Here is a 25,538-nt window from a genome sequence, read left to right as displayed (position 1 = left end):
TAACAAACAAAATTACCAATTACCGGTGACGTATTTACTGCATGTGGCAATTGCAAATGACTTGTACATACAATTGTATGATGTGCCAGGCCGGGTATATTTGACATATTTACCCTTATACATATATTTAAATAATCAACCCCTATTTATGATCACCGGTACATTAATTAATGAGCCTCAAGATTTTACTCTTACACACATGTATCGTCAATTTGTAGACGTAACATCTTTGAAACCCAGAGCTAGGAAATGATACTTTGAAAATGAATTACAAATGTAAATTAACTTTTATTCACTAAACTTATCGTATACTCGTACATACTAAGATTCAACGCCTTTAGAAACCCTGACGTGCACCTGGGCACACGACACACCTGTTGTGTATATCTTGTATATTCTGTATTAGTTCCAGGGGTTTTCTTAAGTTGGACAAACACTAGACTTTAATTAGATATACACAAACATGCACCTGGGCACACGACACAACTGTTGTTTATATCTTGTATATTCTGTGTTAGTTCCAGGGGTTTTCTTAAGTTGGACAAACAATAGACTCTAATTAGATATACACAAACGAACAAAACTATGTCTAGACAATCAAAGCAGTAATATCCTGCCCGATATAACAAAGGCAGTTGAGAGTCTTTTCATCTTTAACATGTACCTAGCAGATCTAGAGTTAGAAATAATGAAAATTGAAAAAAAAATACAAACCTTAAACCGATTAACAAATTAAATCATGCATTTTTGGTTCATTATCTTTATTTTGTTTAATAACCGGATGAACTGAGAGAGAGAGAGAGAGAGAGAGAGAGAGAGAGAGAGAGAGAGAGAGAGAGAGAGAGAGAGAGAGAGAGAGAGAGAGATATTTTTCACCGATTAATTTATAATAGAAAACGAATATACTTTAATTAGTTTTATGCACATATTAAGATACAGAGACTGCGCTCATTCCTACAATAATTTTGAAACCCCCAAAAAATTATAAAGAATTTTATAACGGCAATCTGTGTCCATCGGAGCGGTGCTGATGATAGCGATCTGCGTTTAATGGAGCGACGATTAAAACCGCCTGGAACACCCCCCCCCCTTCCTTGGAAATTATATTATCACTCGGATGACCCCCTCCCATCTCTATAAAAGAGCTTTTGCATTTAATATATGTTTTTATTGTTCAGCTTGATCAATATTGACTTAAAGGCCACTTAAAGATAGTGTAAAGGCAGTGTAAAGAGAGCGTAATGCCACTTAAAGATGCTTAAAGGTGGCTTAAAGGTGGCTTAAAGAAGTTTGGACATTAAGGACCTATAAGCACTTGCTTAAAGGTGACTTAAAGGCGGCTTAAAGGTTGTATAGCCTTTAAGCTCCTTTAAGCTCCTTTAAGTCACCTTAAAGTCACCTTTAAGGACTTGCTTAAAGATGGTTTTTCGCCCTGTGTATCCTGCATGTCGACATAATTAATAGAAAAATAACTTTCACACAAGGGGCAGAGATATGCCATCATAGAAAATTTTCAGTATTTAACGACAAAAGGAGTAAACCTGTTCTAAGGAAAAGCTAAATATCCTTTACAATTTGACTATCTTGGCTGAAGTACATTTTGATATGTAATATTGAAATGTTTGAGTTATCTTGCTGGAGTTCATTTATCTTGTTTATCATGAATTTCACATTTGTTCCATTGTTTATGCATTTAGTTTAATACATGCATTTATATTCTTTATGGTCCTATTTCTTCTTTTCAACCATAGGATGTCCAGTCGTGATTCTTTCACCAGAATTAATCGCTACACATATCGGAACATCTTTGACATTTAAAGCTGTTATATACTCATACTTTGATGAAGCACTGGAGTCTAGATGGTCATGTTTAACTGGAATAATTGATATAAACGATCCGAAGTTTCTTGGTAGTAAAAATATTCCGTTTCCAGAGCTGGTGGTAAATAATGTCACCTTTGAGGATGATGGTGTTTATGAGATTCAGGTTCGCATAAATGACGGATGGTGCACTGGGAATAACGTTACTCTGGACACGATTGGAGGTTAGTATGTTTTTTCAGTGTTCATTTCCTAATTGCATTTATGCCATCATCATTCAAGGTCAGTAAATAGTAAATGAAAAGGACACTAAGAGTTGGAAAACTTTGAGATATGAATTTTTTCAATGATGATGATGAAAAAGCAAGCATATGTAAAGTGTTTCCGAGGTCACTTTCAAAGCACAAACGATAAACAATTGTTACAGTATTAACGACTGTCATTTTTAATGAAATGTAAGGAAATTAAATGCAGACGATCGGAAATCATATATTTATGTTCTTAAGAACAATAAAACTGTATGACAATCAATATATGTCGTGAATGGGTATTTCAAATACAATTGCATTTTAAACAAATGCACATGATCATACAAGGTTAAAAAAAGATGGTGTTTTATTCTTACGATTTGTCCATTCTCAACAATGTATTTACTCTTGCGTCATTTTTATTAGTTTCTTTTTACTGAGTCAATCATAACATCACATAATTTATATTTCATTGCACGCCATTCAAATTTTGTTTACTACTAAGATAAATGAACCCAAAACTAGCTAAATCCTTTAATTTCCGACCGGCAAGTCTTTATGTGGTTGGGAAAATTTACATATTCACACATATCTAACTGATATTGTACACATGAAGAAACAAATAAAAGTAATTTTTTAATGCTTGGAACTATTATTTTTTTTGTTCGATTAGTTTTAGACTTAGACGATCCGTGCAACAGTTCTAAAGAGTGTGACCTACTGAAGAACTTGGTTTGTTCCTCGTTGTCTCAGACCTGTGTCTGCAACAATGATTCTTACCACAGAAATCGGGCATGTTACCTAAGTGAGAATATTGAAAATATATTGCCTCATTTTGACTTTTTTTTATAATAACATACGCTACACGTAACTCTTTAACGATGTCATTCCTGTTTATATATTCATGTGATTATTTAAATCAAAGTATTGATTAGGAGTTATGAAGATTAGAACTAGGAATCTTACATTGAGTTATAGAGGATGTATGTTGCACTTTATCTGTAAGATATACACTTTAATGTGAAAATTTTACACTTGAATATATTGATTTTACAATTTAAGTAATCTTTTCCCTGTTTTATCTTTAAATTTTACACTTGAAAATGTAGAATTTACACATTGAACTGTATATTTCAAACAGTCATGTGTTAAATTAACACTGTTGTAAAAAACTGTACTTTTTAATACGTAAATTTCATACTTTAAAGGGTTAATATTTAATACATTTCGCTGTGAAATTTACATTTTTTTCTGTATCAATATTTTTCTTCTATGTTAAGTTTGCATTTGACGCCTCTTGTTCCTGACAAAAGATTATGAAGTCTAAGGAACGGAACTATTCAACTGGGGAAAATTTCAATCTTTGACTTATTTGATTCTTGTGAAAGAACTTTAAAGTTGGCATCAGAATTCCTGTTATTCCAATAAAACCCGAAAACTTTATGATAAATTTGATCTACACATTTACATTGATTTACACATGTCTAACTTTTACACATGTAAGTGCAAAATTTACAGATTTAAGTATACATTTCACAGATTAAAGTCTAAAATTTACAAATTAAAGTGAAAAATGTACACATTAATGTGTAGAATTTGTAGATTTAAGTGTAACTTTTTGTTATTAAAGTTTTCTGCATGTTAAATGTAAAATTTATAGATTAAAGTGTAAACTTAACACATTAAAGATAAATTCTACAGATTAAAGTATAAATTTAACACATTAAACTGTAAAATTTAACACATTAAAGTGTAAAATATACAGACTAAAGTTAAAAATAAGAATAAAGTGGCACTGATACGCTTCTGTATTCTTGTCACCAAAAATATGTTCATTTACACAACAATTAAGCAAAATTTTCAGTATTCGCAATACTTTTATTTATCATAGCGTACATTTTTGTTTTAAATGTAATCAAGCATTAGGCGAAAGCGCACCCCTCCCCCTCTATTTTTGAATTGTTATATTTGTTGGTAAAAGAGTGTTTTATCTGATTTTAGGAACCCGCTTAAGAGCTATCTTCTCTTCTTCAAAGACATCAACTACTAATATAACAGTTTGGTGGAATCATCCTTACCAAAATGCTGACCTTGTTCAGTCATACAACGTGTCACTCAGAGCATATGATTCTTCATACAACTTTCAAACTTCTGTAGAAATGCAAACAAATTACACCTTTGAATCATCTTTTCTACCAGGCTATTTGTACTTTTTTGAAATAACATCCGTCGTATTTTTTAACGACTCTGAGGCTACGATATTTGTGAAAACGGATACTGTCAATTTAGTCGTTGGTAAAAAAAATTCTTACCTCTTCGTGTGGACATAATTATGTAAAATATAAATGAATATCTTATGTATGCTTTAACTTCAAAAGGTGAAAACAAAGTTAAGTACAAATCTTATGTTTGTAAGTTATAGTTTAGAATAAATCGATTTGGTTTTCAACTATTTTAATCAAAATCCGTCCATTCCAAGTAATTTATATATACTTTTCACAGGGCTTAATCTTTATTTAAACGAGCATTTCCATTTGTTTATTCAAAAAGATCTTCTACCTCCACGCCCAATGGACACAAATGCCAGTTTTTTTCACCCACAGCTGCTTTTTCTAAGCTTGCCGGAAGACAACTATAATGTGGATTGGTATAGTATCTTAATAAACGGCTATTGGCAGATGGTAAATCGGAGAGAACATTATTGGCCAAAACATTTGGAACCAGGCACAAATTACACAATACGGATAGAGGCGTATTCTTGGTGGTCAGAGAGTTATAGCAGAACTTCTACATATGATGGTTACATAAAGACACAACGTAAGCACAAAGACTTTCTATATCGTGTCTTGCACAATCATCATAAACCGTTTTACCAAAAAAAAATTTTAAATGTAAAATAAAACAATAATATCATTTCCATGATGATTCATTTGGTATGGCTGTTATGAGTATACCCCATGTCGGCAACTTGTCTTACTGGGGTTTATTTTTTCATATAAATTTTAATCTTTTAAATAACCAAAGAAAAAAGAAAAGTGCCATGAATAAGATATCACTAATAATGTTACAACAATGTATATAAAATTTGTAGGCATTTGACTTCAAACCATGCATTGATCCAATCCTTGAAACATTGTGTATATGCAAGCAGTTTTTTTTCTCTATAATAAATGCTTACAGTAACCAACAAATGATAATACTATGAACAACATTCTTTTAAAAAACGAGGCTACAATGTTTTTGTTTTACAAAAAGGAATTAAGTATCTTTTCATGTTAGGTGTCCCAAAGGTCACTTTTCCAAGTTCAGAGTTCAGCGTTCCATTGTTGTCTAAATTAGAAATAACAGCAACAGTTCACAACATCTCCAATATCCCACTTACGACTGCCGTAAAGTGGCAGAAAAACGACGAAGATATCAATATCACTGATACCAGATTCATTGGAAGTACCGAGGATTTAACTGCTCCAAAACTGGTCATCAGCAAAGTGGATTTCAACAATGATCATGGCCAATTTTATCGTTGTGTAGCAACCAACTCTGAAGGATCGTGGACTGCTAGTGCAAGAATAATTGTACATGAGGGTATGTTAATAAAGATATCATATTATTTATCATAAGCTATATCATATCTAATAGAAAATTGATTTTAGTATTTTGCCGTATCAAATGACATGATTTCAATACAAAAAAATTATTTTTTCTACAATAAATCAGGTTTTGAATTTCTGGAGTCTTGTAATCGGAGTGAACAATGCAGTCCAGGGAAACACCTGACCTGTAGACAAAGCAAGTGTCTCTGTGAATACAATTATTACCACTACAACTACACATGTTTCTACAGTAAGTTAATTACTTTGTCTTATACTTGTACCATAATTTGTTGCACACACTGTTTACTTAATAAATCAATGTAATACCTATGACAAATTCAATTTGTCTTCAATAAATAGCTGTAGCAATTATGAATACAACTGATTTTTATCGTATACCCATTGCTTCTGAATATAAATTTATATTACAGGATATGATTTGCGAGAAAACCTTTATATCGACATCGATACGTGTAAAGGAACCCTAAGATGGAGTCATAGTCCCAACGACCATGATCTAAGGATAGAACACTTTATCTTTAGACGATCAGTACAAAATAACCGTTGGGTATACGAAGACACGACGTCAGTAGGAATTGTCACTCAATATACCTTCAGTCAATGCATTTTACAACCTGGGCGTCTATACAATTTTTATATTCGATCTAATGTATTACTGACAAATCCCAATGAAACATTTCATATCTATTCCAATTCCAGGACTGTAATAATGGGTATGTAATGATTTATTTTATGATAGTTTTATTTTGATTAATTAATATGCATACAAGATAAAAATATTAGAACATTAGTCATCAACCTAAAGCATACTATTATTTACTTTACGAAATCTTTATCAACAGAACTTTTACCACCTGGACAAATTGATAGGAAGAGAAGCACTTTCTCTCCAAACCAATTAATGTTAAGATGGGAACGATCTGGTCAAAATACCTTTCTGAATCACTATAGAGTAGAGATTGATGGCCATCAGCAGAAGACCTTCGGTAGTATCCCAAAGATTTACTGGACAAAGCATCTTACGCCTGGTGCAAGATACAATGTTACTATAACTGCAGTGAGTTATGGTCATTTAAGTAGTAGGGATTTCAGGTATGGAATCAAAGAAAGTAAGCCATATGTGGATTGGATTGAAACAGATACAGGTATGTGTATCTCAATGAAAATATTCACCACTGATTAGCAGTACAGTGGTAACTCTAAGCACGTAGAAATACTTCAAGCCGTTTGGTCCAACGTTTTGGCTATTGTAGAATCAAATAATTTTCAATTTTTTGAAAATGTTATGGACTATTTCCTATTTATAGAAGCAAAATTGGTCTCTTTTCAAATGTAGAAATAATCTAACTTGATAAGAATTATTATTAAATAATAAATAAAACTTATGAACACAAAAAAGCTAATGCACCATGGGCGTGTTATGAAAACGGAAACGCTTGGTTTCGTCCCCGATTGCTTTGGTTTATTCAGTCTGCATTTTATGCATCAATTGAAAAAACATTAAACTTCAGAAAGGTTAGTGAAAATGCACACATGTATATTTATGATTTCCCAAACCATTTTTTGAATTAATTTCCAATGCCAAATTTGTATTAAATCCACCTAGAATTTGTGAGCGAATCTTAATGAGGGGCGAATTGACGCTTCGCCGTTTAATGTAAATTAAGGCTCCTTGGAATGCATACATGTAGTATTATACACGTAAAACAACCGTTTTGCAGCTTAAAATTTGATATAGCATCAGGCAAAGCAGTTTTAAATTTAATTTTTTTTCTTCATATCAATAATAAACACAATGATAAGGATTGTAAAAATTTAAAGCAATATGAGCTGCATATTTCATGTAGGGTTTTTTTTTACTTAAATGTTCTTTTCTACTTTAATGACAAAAATATCATGGTTTTTATTTCTGTTAGTTAATTTCCATCGGATATTCCGTTAAGAAGCCTTATTTGGAGCAAAATTGAATTATTGTCGCCCTGTACAAAAATTGATTTGCTATACATTCCTTAAAAGAGAAATATTTCCTTTGACAAAAATTAATGATTTTTTCAAATCTTATTTAACAAAGTTTAAGTTATATGCAGAATTATCATACTAGCAGGTTTTGTAGCAAAATAAAATAAAAAAAAAATACAGCTCATATTGCTTTAAATTTCAGGTGATAAAGAAGGTTATTCGTATTTGTCGTTTGGACAAAGAGACAATTTGCTGAGAGGAGATGACAAAACAAGTGCAGCCCTTAAATCCCCCATAACGATCTATGCCGGGGATGTCTTAGAAGAGGGATTCAATTTCGTTCGGGTAAGCTTTTTAATTGAAACCACAATTAACAATGATCACAATATATGGACAAAAAGTTACTGTGATTTAATGAGGCCGGGTCTAATTTTTTCTGCCCTGGATTTTTGAATTTCTAATGATATAATTATTATTTAAAGATAAAAAAAAATAAGACATTTACCACACCGTTTGTTTAAGGGGTTATCTCAAAGTTTGTTATTTTTTAACATAGGACCCTTTGGGATTTTGCTTGAAATGTATCAATTTTGCACATCTTTTACAATTTTCTTAAACTTCTGCCCTAGGGATTTCTTTTTCTGTTCTACATATTAAAGTTTTTGCCAAAAGGCATCAAATGGTCAAATAAAAAAAACCTTTTACCTCCTGGTTTGTTTCAGGGATCTTATCAAAGTTGTTTTTTGTATGCCCAATTTCCCAGATTGTCAGATAATGGCTATTTTTTATTTGACAAAGACAAAAATGGTGATCTTTATAGTATCATTAAAACATTTAGACATATTTTAGTAATAAATAAATGTATAACATCACATATTTAAGGTCATTAATATAAATGATACATGGTTACTGTTTTGAAATTTATGAATTAAGTTATATTTAGGCGGGTTAAGAAAACGTGACAGAGGGCTTGGCTTGCTGAACCTTCTTCAGGTTTTCAACCCGAGCACAAATATAGCTTATACTTCGAGACATTTATGTTAATTCCACAATATAATATCAATTTTACGCATCAAACGAGCTATTTTTAACAAATTACGCTGAATATCTGCAGTTGTAACTATCACGCCATGGCGTCAACAAAGCAATAATATGACGTCCCAATACAAATGAAACGCTGCGCGAAAGCGTGCATACTCGTTTTGTACTCGACCTCGTTAAAATGGAATTTTATTGTAGATCCTTAATAATAAGATCAAGAGGATCTATGCTAAATTAAGTTACGATAAGTTTTGAAACATTCGATCGAACTTGGTAGTCTACATATTTTTAGCTCACTCGAACTGAAGGCTCAAGTGTGCTTATCTGATCCCATTTTTTGTGATCCGTCTGTCTGTCCGTATACTTTTCAGATTTTCAACATCTTTTCCAGAACCACTGGACAAATTTCAACTTAACTCAAAAAAACACCCTTAAACAAAGGGGATTCAAAGTTGTAAAAATTAAAGACTACACACATTTTCAAGGGAATATTATTTGGAATTATTTAAAATTTTGGAAAATTTTTCAAAAACCATCTTCTCGAGAACCATTTAACCAGGAAAACTTATGTGTAAGCATCCTTAGGTAGTGTAGACTCAAAGTTTTTCAAATCATGATCCCTTGGGGTAGGGTGGCGCCACAATGGGAGTCGAATTTTTTTGAAAGGAATATATATAGAAAAATCTCTAAAAATCTTCTTCTCAGAAACCAATTGGCCTAAAAAGCTGACACTTGTGTGGAAGCATCCTCATGTATTGTAGATTCACATTTGTTCAAATCATAATCCCCGGGGGTATAATGGGGTTACAACAGGGGGTGGGGGTGGCAAATTTTTACATAGGTATAAATAGAGAATATCTTCTATAAAACCATTTACCTGGAAAAGGTGTAGTGAAAGCAACCTCAGATAGTGTATATTCAATTCTTTTTAAATCAAAATCTTGAGGAGTAGAGAGGGGTCACATTGGGAATCCAGTTTTACAAAGGAAAACATTTCAATTATTCACAAAAACTGATATGGTATAATATACATGAATGGTTTTATTTATACATGTATGCAAACATTTCGACATATAGCTGATTCTTTAAAATTGTGTAGTTTTTGGCCCCTGGAGATTCTTGGGCCTCACAATGAGTTCAAAGTTTGATGTAGGATTATATATACCATGTATAATCAATTGTTTAGGATGTTTTTTAAGAAATGCAATGCTCAACAGGTGATATGACTATAAAATCATCCTGTTAGAAAAGGGATTTAATTTTAAACATAAGAATATCCAGAGTGTATAAAATGGATTTTTATCTATACAGGATTTACATGTATTATACTACATTGTCCAGATATTTTGTATTATGACTCCATTGAGCTGATTTTATCATGCCTATTGTTGCTCAGGTGAGCGATGTGCCCGATGGGCCTCTTGTTTTAAAAAAAACCTTGTGATAACTTTATATGTCACTAAATTGTGATTTTATTTTGAATTGAACAAAACAAGAAAGGTAATACATGTATATTATATTTGATCTTTTCACAAAGCTTAAGATTCTGTGCTGTAGTGTAAACCTTCTTGCTATGAGCTATATTTCCTTGGAGGCAATGTAGCTGTTTTTTATATAGTACAGCAGTTATAAAGGGATTATGTTAAATTTTACACATTTGGAACTGATTTAAAAAAAACACGAGGGAGAGAAGTTTTGCAATTAAATCGATGTCTGTGTAAAAGTAACTGATATAATATCATTTTGTCCCTTTTAATGGAATAAACTATTTTAAGAAGCAAGTTAATAAATCCACAAGACTGAAAGTACACCTATGTGTATTTTTTATTTACCATTTTTAAGTTGTATAAAAATGTTTTAGATATACTTTTTTATCGTAGATTGGATCTAATGGTGTTATTGGACTGGGAGAAGAGTTCAACAGAATTTCAATACATGATATTAATTCTAAGCAACTTAAAAATAGACACATCGTTTGTCCATTTTGGTCAGATTTAAAGGACGATGATGGTTATATTTACTACAAGACATATCAAAGGTATGAAGCAATGAGCTCAATTTGTTGTGCTAAAATTTGAATGCTACAATAATTTTTAATTGTTTTAACGAGTGAACATATTATAACCACTGAAATTTCGATTGAAAGTGTTTCAATTATTGCAAACAGGGGAGTTGATGCGGAAAACGATTTATTTTTGGGAAAAGCAAGCAAGATAGTAAACATTCAGTTTGCAGACTTTCCCGATTTTAAGGCTTCCTGGCTTGTCAAGGCTACCTGGGTTAACATGACTCTCTTTGGTGCAACATCGAAGGTAAGGCGCATGTTTAATATTGTTTTGAAAGTTTCAACGATTTATCAATAAATTCCTTCAGAAAACGATATTTAAAGGCGCATAGTTACCATTTCGGGCAAATGTTTTTTTTTTCTTTCTAATTTTAATGTTTACAACGCTTTAATAATGCATTTCTAATGATGAACCAAAATATAAGTGCAAGTAGAAGAGTTATTAGCAAGATAGACAGCCCACAATTGTTTGTTATCTAAACAAGGTTCGTGCCATATTTTTGCTTACATTAGTTCAATATACCAGTTTTCAAGCTGATTTTATACCTGCTAATCGTTTTGAACATTAATAAACATTTCCCAGCGTTTGTTCCTATAGAATTTAATGAATTATTTTTGAAGTTGTCGTTTCAAAAACTGCTGTTAGGTGAGAAGACAAATTGAACAAGCATTCTGAGAGTATTGCATAAGCAATACACGTCCCCTACCGGTTTGTGGAAATTGTGAAAACAATGCACTGTTAGGCAGAATATCGAACCCGAACATTAAAAAATTGGGATTAAAAAAATTAATTTTCTCGAAAATATGTCAACCAGACGCTACAAAAGTGTAAACTTGATCTGTAGTTTGACATTTTGAAGCTGTTCAGCAAATTTCATATTATTCCTCAAACGCATAAAGAAAAAAAGTGTGGAAAACTGAAGTTGGACAGACAGACGGACGGACCGATAGACAGACTGACGCATGCAGAGGAAAGCTATAGTCCCCTCCGGTGAAAACCGGTAGGGGACTAATAACGCGCGTTAACGCGCTATGATAATTTGTCTGCTCAACTAACGGCAGTTATTGACACGACGACGTCAAAAATAAATATTTTGATGATTAAATTTTCATTCCCTTATTGAAAATTTTGTTTATGAAATAAATCGGTATAAATTGCAGATCACGGAGTAAATTGGTAATGGGGTGTACAGCTGGTTTTTTTTCAGAACCGATACACTGTTGAGATGAGACTTGAAAGTATAATTAATGAAAGATAACTTAGATATACTGCTTTTAACAATAGAATTAACTTTATTGTTGTATAATTTAAAACATGGACTTTTAACAACATGGTTGATATTTATTTTTAAACCGATAACTTAGAAATCAATATATGGGAAATGCTTTTGTAAATTATACGCAGTGATTTAGTTGTTGCATTTAGGGGCATTTCAAGATAACATATTTTAATGGAAAAAACACAGTAGAATATAAATATTTTCATTATAGGTCTAAACGTGGAATTTTCTTTTCAACACATAACCGATGCACTGTTTACATAACAAAGAATTGTAAACTTCGTCGAATGACACTCAAATTATGGTTGACTATTAGAAAAGCCTTTTTGAACATTGTAAACATGTAAAACAGAAAAATAAACTTTGATCAAATTTGTGGCAACGCCCCTTGAATTTTCATACAACTAGTATAAAAGAACCATATATATTGTGGCGACATAATGCCTTGCTTGATAATTCTGTGATTTGGTCGAACTTCATTAATAACTAATAAAAGTGAAAGCTATTGACACAGAAATAAGCCGTTTATATAATTTCCACTATCATATTCATCAATTGCATTAAGGAGGACACCTCATGAGAGTTTAAATACCCTAAAAAAACAGTTTTTATTTACTGCAAAAACCATGATGCACAGTGCCTGTATATTGTAGGACAAGCATGAATGTAAAAGTATTATAAGCATTGTATTTTAAATCTAAAAACTTAAACTTTTGTTGCAGACTATTACTTTTCAGTGGCTTTTGATCACGGATGGGCAAAGTACTTTTACCGTCTTCAATTATATCGATGTAAATCTTGAATCGATTAAAAACAGAAAAATAACGATTGGCTATCAATATGAAAAGACTTCTATGAAAAACCAATATTCAAATACAAAAAGGGCCTTCAAAATGAGTGAAAATCCAGGCAACAGAGGTAGGATTACACATTAGTAAAAATAGTTATCATTAACAATTAATTTGTTAAAATTCAGAAAAGAAATCGTATAGCGATTCATTCATTAATACGGTTTCAAACCTTTCTGGTGTATGTGCATTTGTTTAGCTAAACTGAACTGAAAATGAATCTATCTTTATTGATTAACTTTTTGATTATATTTTATCATCCCACTTTTATTCCAGTGACTGGTTAAGAGGTTGACGTCATGCTTTGAACGAAGTTTTTATTTTCGTTGCATGTCTATAAAACATTTGTTTCTTCATCAGCCTTATCATTGACTTGAAAACAATTTAGTGAATCGCAAATTTACTTGTCATAGATCTTTTAATATTGTTTCTGTTCCTTTTAAGGAGTAAACGGGTTCTGGATACATAAAATGACGACTGGTGATCCATTGAACAAAAATGAAAAGGGATGTTTCGATTGGTATATCAAAAATAAAGAAGAAAATATCTACATTCAGTTAACGTCCTTTCATAATCCTATTCTTTGTCCATGTAATGGCATCTTGCTAAGATTTGATCCCCGTTATGCCGTAAGCAGATTTGACACGATCAATCAAGTACTCTGCTATGCTACAATGATTGTTGGAAGAAACACGGTATGTATATTTTTTCGATAATATCTGCTTGAAATAAAGTGGGAAAAAATAAAAAAAATTATGAAACTGTTGTTAGGTCTTCAAAACGACGTTTGGAGATTTATTGTGTTTGCTCAGTGTTTTATCTTCTTCTTTTTCTTAACTATGGATTTGTCATTGCGTTTCTCAAAGCGGCCAAATGTAATTATACAAATCTCTAGAATGTGATAGGCCTGCATATCTAGTCATGTTTCCCGGTTGAATTTTTTCATTTTGGGGTGGCCAACAACTTTTGGGGGGGGGGGGTCAAAGGGGGGGGGGTTAAACATTGAACCTGATAGTAAATATCGTAGACTCTGTTGTAAATGGTTATTACTTTAAAACAGAGATAATAACATAGGATCTTCAGAATCATAAATTGACTGTTATAGGCAATAATATGGAGTTTGTCAGGTCTGCCCCCTGGTGTCATCCCTATCCTCAGGAATTGGAATGACCATATATCTCAATAACGGTTGGGATCCCCGCTTATAAACCACATATTCTTGTTCCTTGTGTCAAGGGGCTTCAAATGGTATGTAGGTCATGAGCCCGGGGGTGATCCTGAGCCCCCTTAAAGGAAGTGCCCAAATATCTTGAAAACGGTTCCCCACCCCGAAGCCATTTTTATTCTTGTTCTTGCATCAAGGGGCATCAGATGGTATGTAGATTACGAGGCCGGGGGTTGGTCCTCAACCCCCCCTCCCCCCCCCCCCCCGGAACAGGAAGTGTCCAAATATCTTGAAAACGTTTGATCTTGAACATCCCTACCCATTAACCATATATAGTCTTGTTACTTGTGTAAAGGGGCATCATATGGCATGTAGCTAACGAGACCAGGGTTGGTCCTCACCCCCTAAAACAGAAAGTGCCCAAATATCTTGAAAACGGTGGAAATCTCCACTTATAGAACATATATATTCTTGATCCTTGGATCATGTAGGTTCATCTGATATATAGTAAATTACCCATGGGGAACATCTTGAATTTCCAAAATAAGAGGTAATAAAGTATTAAATCTTTTTGTCTGTAAAATTTGACCCATGTCAGTAATCCCTACTCCATATGATGGCTTCGTTCGTTTGAGAGACATTATAATCGCACCAATTATAACTTCATTTTGTTAAGGTTTTATATAAGTTGCATATATTCTGCAACAATTTGTTTTCCTTTAAAAAGATAATGCGATCAGTTAATCAAGGTTTTCATTTGCCTACATGACTTATGATTTTATGACGTTTTGTCTTTAAAATTATAATTAATCATGACGTTATTAATATACAGTGAGTTTTTAGTTATTTTCATTCTTTCTTTGAAATTACAATTTGGGTTTTTTTAAAATTTCGTTAGGTTATTTTTCAACAATAAACCTTTTTTCGAAATCTTTTCAAGATTGTAATTGCAACGCCTGAACCACAACGCAACACAACAATAAAAATCAGGATGTTTTCTTTATTATTTCATAGGAATGCTGTTATAGGATGCTTGGGTCTATTAATAATCTGGGCCCTTTAGAACGTTCCTTGCCATCTGCTGGAACTATTTTACAGTATAATCCGTTTTTTGAGCGACGTCTTTATACCATAGAAGACCTCAATGCACGAGAGGCATGCTGCATCAAGACGAAACAATGCAATTTATTTTATGAGGTCCGCCCTATTCCCTTGTGCTACCGACGATCTCCTTTTAATCCCGGTATTTATACGATAATGATTTGAAATCATTGTCCATTTTTAGTTGAAAATATATACTAGAATTATGTTTGCCGAACATGTTATAAATGGTTTAGATTGATATTTTAGATACAATGCGTTTCATGAGATTGTATTCCTCGTCTATATCACATAAACTATGGCTGTCTATAAAGTAATCTCAATGCACGCTTTCGTATGTACTTACAACTTTATACTTGTATCTAGCACTGAATTTCGGAGACCCACATATTGTAACACTGGATGGCAAAAACTACACGTTCAATGGGTACGGAGAGTACACAATGTTAAAGATATCTAAAGACTCAATACAGTTTGACCTCCAAGCAAGAACAGACCTAGCAACGACAGCCAACGGGACCAGTATCAACGCTACCATATTTAGTGCCTTTGTTGCACTGGACCAGACTGGATCAAAACTACAAATAGAAATGTCTCAGGACAAGACAAGTAAAGCGCCTTCTGAATGATCAACATCTGAATCAAAAACCATTAGTTTATAATATTGATTAATATTTACATTCATTACCATTATCAATGCAAATCATTTTAATGAAATCGTTAAGGTTGTTGAACATATTTGTATTCTCTACATATAGGTCTCAATTTGTTTCAGTGTTTTCATTTACTTAAGGTAAAGTTTGCGGTTACAGGGAGATAACTCACACATTTTCATTGTGACGTAACACCAACTACCCTTTATTTCAGTTATGACGTCAAAATTGATATGATGCCATAATTGATTTCAGGTTTTTTTTATTTCGCGGGGTTTTTTAGTTTCAATGAAAAAATAAGAGGACACAGGCATTTTATCAATTTCCACGAAACGAAATCCGCATCATATGGTTTTGAATAGTGTTTAAGAAACATCAGATTACACATATTCTAAGATACGTTTTTCCTGAAATCGGTGGACTTGGAAAGGTTTCAAATAAGATGTTTTCGTTTACATAATAGTAGTCCAAAATTAAGACTTCTGTTGAATTTTATTCTATTTTTAGATAGTTCATCAGAAATTAATAAAAGTGAATCATGATATTAATAGTGATATTATTTTCGAACATTTTAAGCATAAATAACCCCCATAATAGTCACATATAAAATGTACATATTTTCACGAAATTGTTTACATTTCATCAAAATGAAAATTGGAAATCATGAACGTTATAAAATGGGACGGGCAAAATTCATTTGAATTTCATGAGAAAAAAGACTTTAGTATAGTGAACAACATGGTATGTAACTTTGGTACAACCTCTAAAAAATGCAAGCCGCAAACCTTACCTTAATTGATTTTTTAAAGAAATGCTTGTAAGAGTCAATGATAGGGATTTGACAAGAGAATTTGGAAATGAGTCTTATGTTTCACTGAATCAAAACTTGAGTGTCCGGTGGGAAAACAGAACATTGGCAGCATCGTTCCTGCAAACATGTGAGTCTAATTACATTGTAGCATAAATACATATTACGTTCTCAAATACGGTCCACTATATTTTGCAACAAATGTGTCTCCCAAAGCAAATTCTCGTAACATTATGAAATCAGTAAGGAGTTGGAGAAGAAAAAACAAAGTTTCCATCAAAGGAATTGTTATTCAATAATGCTTAGACCAAAAATTATTTCAGTTGAAGTTGAGGACAACTTTATAACAAATATGATGTTAACAATTGTTTTTAATTTACGGGCTGGTATTGAAAAAAGATCAGATTTGTTTTCAACAATGCTGTTTTATCTTTAGGGTTTTTTTCTTTTTCTTTTCAAGCTATAATTCTTAGAGTTAGTTTGGGTGTGCGCTTTTTGATATCAGAGGTGGTTGTTGATAACGCATATAGTGGTTTTGCCAAAGGATTGATGGGAAATTTTGATGGAAATGCAACTAATGAGTTTATACTTCCCAATGGAACTTTGTTAGATGAAAATGCAACCAACACAGAGAGAGATCTTTACTTCAATTTTGGCCAAAAATGTAAGTTATTTATTTCAATCAATAATATTATTTTATATTGTAAACTGTTGATTTTGTGTATCGAGTAAACAGCCAGATATTTTTTTAACAAATACATTATTTTAGGGCTTGTAAATGAGGATTCGCTGTTTTACTACGAGAAGGGATTATCATACCAAAACTATTCTCACCTTGAGTTTCAACCTCTTTTCTTGGACGAAGTAGATAGAATTAAATTAGACGATGCTAAAACAAAATGTGGTTCAAATATATCGCAGGCTTGTATTTTCGATTACCTAGCAACAGGAGATATTGCTCTTGCAGAATCGTCTGGATTAGAGGAGGCATCTGCACATACAGACATAAAAATACTTGGTTAGGATTATTACGCATAGATTCCCGACAACATTACTCTATTTATTTATTTCACTCTATCTTGAGCTGCCATTTATGTAAACAGGTTTATGAAAAATATGGGTATTCACATCTGCCCATACCTTCAATTTAACATTAGATGCAATGAAAACTCTTAAAATATAAGAAAATGTTTCAACAAAAATCCCACATTACTACCCGGATTACAATGCTCTTTTTTTAACAGAAAATGAATCACCCATAATAACAGGCAATAGTTCCATCAATGTTGAAATCGGTAAGACTGTTTACATGCAATTTAACGCCTATGACGACAGCACCAAACTGCCTAAATATAACCTTTTGAAGCAGCCTGAAAGTTTTTCTTTGAATGAAACAACAGGAATCGCTAATTGGACACCAACCAGTACAGCTGTATCAGAATTAAGGTAACACACTTTTATGGTTCATTTTTTAAAAATATTTAAATAATTCCAGAAAAGTTATTATTTATGTACTTGCTAAAATAAAATTATATTTTTTACTATCGTCAGCGTAATAAGATTTGGGACCTTGTTATTTTGAAGAAACAATATTACTTAATAGGTTTGTTACTGACCATTTATGGTAATTTGTCGGGTCGGTAAAGTCCAAAGAAAGCGAGGAGGAGTCGAGCCTTCTATGGACTAACCGACCCCAAAATTTCTGTAAACAGGACCTAAAGATGATATGTAAACAAACAAAAAATGATATGTAACAATTAAATTCATAGCTTTATTCTTTAATTGTTTACCTTCCTCGTCAGTCGTTTGTGCAAATCTGGATGCCATTGTAGGATCGTAAAAGTACGACACGGGCAAAGGGGGGGGGGGGTCACTCTAAATATTTTGGGGCTTAAAATATTAAAGGTATAGTTAAACGTATTTGTAAAAATCAGCTCAAATAACGTTACGTCTGCCATGTTGCCGTATAAAGTTTGACGCTCACCGTGTAAAGAAATTTATAAGGCAATCACGTGACGCGATTCATCCAATGACGTCGAGACATTCTATTCCGAGGCAAAACAAATATGATTGTAAAGATTGTCTGGACTAGATTAAACTTTTGTCAATTATCTTAAAATTAATAGATTTGATTTATGTTTGCTATAACTTCTTTTAGTATCAGTGTGATAGATGACGTTGGAGCTGAATCGCCGTCCATTGACGTCTCAATTGTACTTTGTAAAGGTTGTGGAAGCAATGGTAGATGCAGTTACGACAATATTATACCTTCCGAAAATGACCGTTACAGTTGGGCAGTTTGTGTGTGTGACATCGGTTATTCCGGTAATATAACTTGTTCTACTGTCTTAAGGTGACCAGATGGTCAAAAAATTAACAATCGGATCCGCCTTAAACTTTGACATATGATATTTATATCCATAAACTATCATTGAGTAAAGAAAATATCCAAACATTAAGCTTTGAAATTTGAAAATTTAATTTTATTCAGAGCACTATATTTAGGGTTATCAAAATAGTTTACAAATAGCCACGACAATCGAGCCTACTTAAAAATGGTAACATGTTATAATTGTTATCAATTCTTATACTTGATGTTTTGTTCAAAACCAAAATAAAAACAATAACCCATCGTTGCAGGTGAAAATTGTGAAATGGACACTAACGCCTGTCTCAATGAACCATGCCCTCTACAACGAAATTGTACTGACCTAACACCGGAAGAGGAAATAAGATTCGGTCGGGGTTATAACTGTACTGATTGTCCTATGGGATATAACGATGTTAATGATAAATGTGAAGGTAGGTATATTCATTTTTGATAAATAAAACAGTAGTGAACGTAAATTCTGCAACTTTTAATAAATGATAATTTAAATTAAAAAGAATAAAATTAAGAATATATATAATTTTTTATATATATTTAATTTCGAGTGTAAGTTGCTTGAAAAAGGTTACTTAGTCATTTTATAACTGTTTGGTGTGATTTGAATAACATTAAAACTACGTAGCAAAAAATAAATGGCAAAATTTATTTATCAACTTTTTATAAGCAACTGACTCGTACTTGAATTTTTTTTCTGAAATCATATAGATATAAACGAATGTGAAGGAAACAGTTCGAAAGTCTGCAATACTTTCATTGAGCATTGTGAAAATACTGAAGGAAGCTACCAGTGCATCTGTTTATCAGGCTTCAGAAAACACAACGGCACTTGTAAAGGTAATTGTCTCAGACGCCTAAATTATACACTAATGTCATTTAACATTAAGCTCATAATCAAACTCTAATGTTAGGTTAAATATTGGGTAGATACGCGGCTTTCAGTCCAATTGAATGATTTTAGGTGGCAGAATGTTTTTGTTCTGTTGTTTTCCCGTTTGTTTCATCTTGCAAAACCCTATACATTAAAACTCGGTTATAGCGAAGTCCTAGGGACCCATGAATTTACTTCGTTATATCCGTAATTCGTTATATCCGTATAACGAATTCGTAATAATAGCTATAGCGAATTCACTATATACATATTTTTCTTTCACCAGTTTACAATTGAAGCTTAGAATGAAAATAATTTTTTGATACCTTTAAGAATCTGATTGTGAATTGACAATTTATGTCAAAATAAATTCATTCAAACCATTATGTTAAATGGTAATGAAAAATTTTTAAACTGTAAAGAAATTCGTTATAAAAGTGTTAAATTTCGTTATCATTCACCTCTACAGAAGTAAAAAAAAATCAGTTCGCTATATCCGTAAATTCGTTATATCCGAATTTGTTATAACCGTTAAATTTTGCAAAGATTTGTTAAGAATTTTACCGGGGACTCAAAAAAACTTCACTACATTCGAAATTTCGCTATATCCGTGTTCGTACTAAACGAGTTTTACTGTATATTACTTTTAATTTACAGCAGGTAAAATATTCAAATCGGCGCGTACATTTAAGAAATAAAGTACGAGTTTTCGTGAATGTTGCAGAAGAACCTCCGAGGTCGAGAAATGTTGTAAGCCGAGGCGTTAGCGAGACCGAGGAGGTTATCCTGCAACATTCACGAAAACAAGAACTTTATTTCTATTCTACTAACAGTGCAGTATTTCTACATATCGTTTCTCCTATAGAGAGACGATCTAGGTCATTTTGACGGCTGTTCAGTGTAACCCCAACGGTTTTGTTAGTAATGTTTACATGTGTATCGATCAAAGAAACCACATGCAGACGACAGACTTTTTCTTAGGATTTTAATACCCTTCACTTATTTATAAAATATCTTTGAATCACATTCCTAATATTTTAAGGACAATTTAATACAATTATTACTACTACACTTTATATACTTTATGTAAAAACATGCAGTGAAAATGTGCTAGGGAGGTCCTCGGAACAGCCGCATTGATCTCTTAAAAATTAAGATTTGAGGCAATACACATTGTTTTGACTGGAACTAACACGTGAAATTGACATGGTTTTAAATTTTTTTCGGTTTGAAGTTGTACTTCCATGATCAGTGCGAGGCAAATAGGTATTTCTGATCTGATATTTTACTGATGACGTTCGTGGTATATTGGAGAATAATGTCCGCGGCATCTCTTTGATCTCGGCAATAACTGTAGTAGAATCAAATATAAAAAGTTTTGAAAACTTGGAGATATAAAAAACGTTGAAGACGTATGTTTGTCTTTTAATAGTATACTACTATATAACTAACCGAATAGAATTACATAACACATTTGATGGGGCCTAAATGATTTCTCAGGTCGTCATATTAAAAAGTAAGAAATTATAAATTATATCTCAACTTAGGGCTCAAAGAGAATAATTTGATTAGGAAATATTTCAATGATTATAATTCAGACATTGACGAATGTTCGGAGAAGACATCTGGATGCGAGCAAATCTGTAACAACACATATGGATCATTTGAATGTCTGTGTTTTCCGGGATTTTCTCTCAATAGCAATAACGCTACCTGCTCTAGAACTGGTTTGTACATTTAACTAATTTGGGGGTGAATAAAATGACATTTTTTGATATCATTAAGAGCATCACTGACCAAAAAAATGTTTCTTTTTTATATGTTAATAATACGTATTATATTATTCAGACGAAAACTCTTGTGACAGCATTCAAAGATCGTGTGAGTACACTTGTGATCCAATCGAGAAGAAATGCCTTTGCCCAATTGGTTTTCAACTCGCCGAAGACGGACAAGGTTGCCAAGGTGTTCATCACTTCTTGTTGAAAACGAATTATTATCTAAAATTTGTTTGTACTTAGCTTGAAATAATACGACTTTTGTATATTTTTAGATGTAAATGAATGCGATTTACAACCCCCGAAGTGTTTACAAGAATGTTACAACACCAACGGTTCATTCCAATGTGATTGTCGACCTGGATTCAAATTGAATGAAGATAAAATTTCATGTTCAGGCACAGTAACACTTCTCTTGATATTTAATGAAAATGATTGTCGTACAAATACTTTTGTATTTCATGAATTCTAAAATACTTTAAGCTTTACTGAAACAGTCGAATCGTGACATTTGGTTAATTGTACATGTACTAGTGAAATATATCTTTGTCCTTTTTAAACAGAATGTGAAGAACCATATTTTGGGGAGGATTGCAGTCAAATATGCACCTGTGGACAAGGCATGGAACGATGTGACCCAGTGACTGGGTGTTTCTGTAAACGTGGCTGGACTGGAACGAATTGTACAGTCGATATCAATGAGTGTGAAAATGACCAGGGCATATGTGGAAATGAAAAGGTGTGCCAAAACCTGGAAGGGTCGTACATGTGCAATTGTAAAGAAGGATTTCAAAAGAATGGAGATAGTTGTGACGGTAAACCTGATCTTCATGTGAACACTATTTTCGTCTCTAAGTATCAATATTCTGATCATTCGTTTCATCAAGAAGAGCCTAGTTTTAAACCGTCTCGCATAATTCTCAACATTACTTATTTGTTTATTAATTATGATCAGTAATTTCCTGAAAAAAATATATCATTTTGTATTTTTTTTTACACTATAATGTATTTCTATTTTTAGATATTGACGAATGTTCGGATATAACTTTGAATACATGCTCAGTGGATACCAATTGTCAGAATCTTTATGGAAATTATACTTGCAACTGCAAGCCCGGTTTTCAGAAGTATGATTCTGGTTGTGAAGGTTTGTAGAAAATTCTATTTTAATCTATCTCATATAGTTGAGAAATCAAACAAGCTTTTTATTAATCTTCCAATGGGTATTCGAAATAAGTTTGTAGTACGTAACTTTATTAATTGAGGACTGAATTCTTAGCTGGTCTTCTTAATCTATAATATCAATTTGTACTTTTTAACACTGTAAAATTTTACATATAATAGTTGTTTGCAATTAGATAGATGGGAGTTTAATGAGTAAACTTATGATGAATTAGTGCTAAATTTTCCTTGTGAATCCATTGTGACTGGATTGAGATTTCTGTACTATCAAGGAATTTCAAATTTACAAACAAAGTTTACATTTTCGAAATACCCCTTAAGTTCTGTAACATTGAAATTATTCTATGTATATTTCTTGATTTAAAAAAAGTAGCTAGCAAATCAAAATGTTTAATGTTCATGATTTTCAAAATTAATTCGAATGCCTATCAAGCTACACAATAATAAGAATGCAAAGACTCATGAAGCTAAGAAGTTAATAATGGCAATAAAGATTTTAATACAACATAGTTTTCATACTAATCATACGAAATAAAATGTCTTTTCTAGATATTGACGAATGTCAAAGAGGCATCGCTGATTGTCAGCAGATTTGCATTAACACCATCGGTGGATTTAATTGTGGATGTGAATTTGGATATACTTTGGATGACGTTGATAGAAAAACATGCGGCATAGGTATTTAATTAAACAGTGTAAAATGTTGATGGGATTGATTTGAACATTCTTTTTAACATTTTCATACCATATTTAATAAATCAAATAAAACATTGGTAAATAAAGTTAATCTTGTTGATCTATCCATTTAGTGCGCGATGTATGTGCACAATTCCCGCAGCTGAACTGCAGTTATGGATGTCGGTTTGGGGAGAGAGATCCATACAAAGGATATTGTTTCTGTGAATCAGGATTTGAGCTTGATTTTGACAATAGCACTTGTAAAGGTTTGTACTGGAAAGCTATATTTCTTTATTTAGATATTCGTGCAATAATAAATATATACGTCTCTCTGTAATCGGATATGTAAAATTGACATAAGTTTCCGTTGCCGCTGAAATCGATAAAAGGGCATGGTCACGATTTTGGAATTTTTGTTTACATACTTACTTTTGCCTCTTCATGCCAGGTGGCACATTAGACAGCCACACATTCTCTCCACCCAATCCAATCCTTTTCTTTTGCCACCAGTGTCCTCTACGACAACTTTTATAAATTTTCTTTTTATATAGGATATACATTATCAAACCTTTCCATTAATTCAGACTTTCACTGATAAATCAAAGGTTGTCTTGTACGTCCATCTGCATCTTCCCGTCTTTCTGTAAACCTTTTACAATTTACGGTATGTAGAACCATTATTATTAACACAGATATTGATGAATGCAATGAATCAAGCACCTGCCAACATAATTGCACAAACCTTCAAGGTTCCTTTGAGTGTGCTTGCACTACTGGATACTCATTGGAAAATGATGGAAGATCATGCAAAGGTAAAATTCATTTGTATATAGGTAAAGTTTAAAGTAATAATCTTTTTCATAAAGAAATCTTTCGTAAATTAATACAATATTTTTTTATATAGATATAGATGAATGCCTTCAAGATTCCCATTGTGAACATTACTGTAATAATACTGACGGTAGTTACTTATGTAGTTGTCGGGACGGTTATAATGTGGTCAACTTCAGCAAATGTGAAGATATTGATGAATGCAGTACTATTAATACCGGTGTTGATGGATGTCAGAACTGTACAAATACCCCCGGAAGTTTTCACTGTTCGTGCTTTGAAGGATACGTTCTAAACAACACAACAATGTCAAACTGCACCAGTAAGTCAATGTTTTACTCAAATTATACTATATAGGAATATTTTTTATCTGATGTTCTAGCTATAGTGTCTATGAAAAATAGATGATCTTAGTGTTTCCATTGAATGTTAATATGTTTCATTACTCTCAAGTATCAAATATATTTATATTTAATATAATCCGGGTTCCATGTAAGTGAAATCTTTCCCGACAAAGGAGGAAGGATGCTATGAATTTCAGCTTCTCTTATATTTTTGAAAAACTTGCATTAGGGTAACAGAGAAATATTTCGATATCCAGCTCTGTAACAGTAATACAAAACTAAGTTTACCAAACCCTTCAAGTGATACTATCTGGGTGTCTGTTTGTCTTTGATTTTCTGTCAGTCTGTCTATCAGAACACATTCTATTCTACATTGTATGTATAATATTCTCTTCTTGAATAATACTTTTGAATATAAAAAAGGTTAAAAAACATATTAAAGTGTGGGAATCTGTATCTGTTAACAAGTTTCTTACATTGTTTTTTGGTTTTACAGAATGTCCAGAAGGCTATTACGGAGAAAATTGTCAAGAGCAGTGCAGTTGTGGACAAGGTTCTGAAAGATGTGACCATATAACTGGTTGTTACTGTAAACCTGGATGGACCGGAACACTTTGTGAAACAGACATCAATGAATGTAACAGTACAGACAATCCATGCAATAGCTACACAGAGGATTGTATCAACAATGACGGATCTTTTATATGTACATGCAAAGAAGGTTTTACCAACAACGCTAATGACAGCTGCAAAGGTAAAATTCATGATTCGTTTTGAGACAGGACGTTGAGTTGATTGTATGAATGTTGACAAATTTCTTTATATTGCACAATTATTATTGAAAATCGAAATCTACAGACTTGTT

At 32.5% G+C, this 25,538-nt stretch overlaps 1 protein-coding gene across 10 annotated transcripts in view; it reads left to right on the top strand.

The window, feature by feature from the left end:
• LOC105317200 (uncharacterized) overlaps positions 1 to 25,538 on the top strand; it is a 47,061-nt gene that overhangs the window by 7,572 nt on the left and 13,951 nt on the right. For 9 of the 10 annotated variants that reach the window (XR_010714414.1, XM_066086186.1, XM_066086185.1 and 6 more), the window contains exons 4-35: positions 1,752 to 2,045; positions 2,743 to 2,874; positions 4,071 to 4,364; positions 4,620 to 4,886; positions 5,349 to 5,654; positions 5,787 to 5,912; positions 6,094 to 6,396; positions 6,526 to 6,828; positions 7,845 to 7,987; positions 10,564 to 10,721; positions 10,851 to 10,995; positions 12,751 to 12,946; positions 13,321 to 13,571; positions 15,056 to 15,284; positions 15,509 to 15,751; positions 16,605 to 16,733; positions 17,064 to 17,267; positions 17,373 to 17,621; positions 17,848 to 18,049; positions 18,762 to 18,928; positions 19,244 to 19,405; positions 19,698 to 19,826; positions 21,459 to 21,587; positions 21,709 to 21,825; positions 21,914 to 22,036; positions 22,202 to 22,453; positions 22,660 to 22,785; positions 23,370 to 23,498; positions 23,630 to 23,764; positions 24,191 to 24,310; positions 24,403 to 24,651; positions 25,170 to 25,427. Coding sequence is in view for 9 of the 10 variants with exons in the window: in XM_066086186.1 (XP_065942258.1) it covers positions 1,752 to 2,045; positions 2,743 to 2,874; positions 4,071 to 4,364; positions 4,620 to 4,886; positions 5,349 to 5,654; positions 5,787 to 5,912; positions 6,094 to 6,396; positions 6,526 to 6,828; positions 7,845 to 7,987; positions 10,564 to 10,721; positions 10,851 to 10,995; positions 12,751 to 12,946; positions 13,321 to 13,571; positions 15,056 to 15,284; positions 15,509 to 15,751; positions 16,605 to 16,733; positions 17,064 to 17,267; positions 17,373 to 17,621; positions 17,848 to 18,049; positions 18,762 to 18,928; positions 19,244 to 19,405; positions 19,698 to 19,826; positions 21,459 to 21,587; positions 21,709 to 21,825; positions 21,914 to 22,036; positions 22,202 to 22,453; positions 22,660 to 22,785; positions 23,370 to 23,498; positions 23,630 to 23,764; positions 24,191 to 24,310; positions 24,403 to 24,651; positions 25,170 to 25,427 (6,270 nt within the window). In the remaining variant the exon portion in view is untranslated. The remainder of the gene's footprint in view (positions 1 to 1,751; positions 2,046 to 2,742; positions 2,875 to 4,070; positions 4,365 to 4,619; positions 4,887 to 5,348; positions 5,655 to 5,786; positions 5,913 to 6,093; positions 6,397 to 6,525; positions 6,829 to 7,844; positions 7,988 to 10,563; positions 10,722 to 10,850; positions 10,996 to 12,750; positions 12,947 to 13,320; positions 13,572 to 15,055; positions 15,285 to 15,508; positions 15,752 to 16,604; positions 16,734 to 17,063; positions 17,268 to 17,372; positions 17,622 to 17,847; positions 18,050 to 18,761; positions 18,929 to 19,243; positions 19,406 to 19,697; positions 19,827 to 21,458; positions 21,588 to 21,708; positions 21,826 to 21,913; positions 22,037 to 22,201; positions 22,454 to 22,659; positions 22,786 to 23,369; positions 23,499 to 23,629; positions 23,765 to 24,190; positions 24,311 to 24,402; positions 24,652 to 25,169; positions 25,428 to 25,538) is intronic. The other variant, XM_066086187.1, reaches the window with a different exon arrangement.

This window comes from Magallana gigas, chromosome 5 (genome assembly GCF_963853765.1).
Source record: "Magallana gigas chromosome 5, xbMagGiga1.1, whole genome shotgun sequence".
Classification (NCBI taxonomy): domain Eukaryota; kingdom Metazoa; phylum Mollusca; class Bivalvia; order Ostreida; family Ostreidae; genus Magallana; species Magallana gigas.
This window is presented reverse-complemented; position numbering and strand designations above follow the sequence as displayed.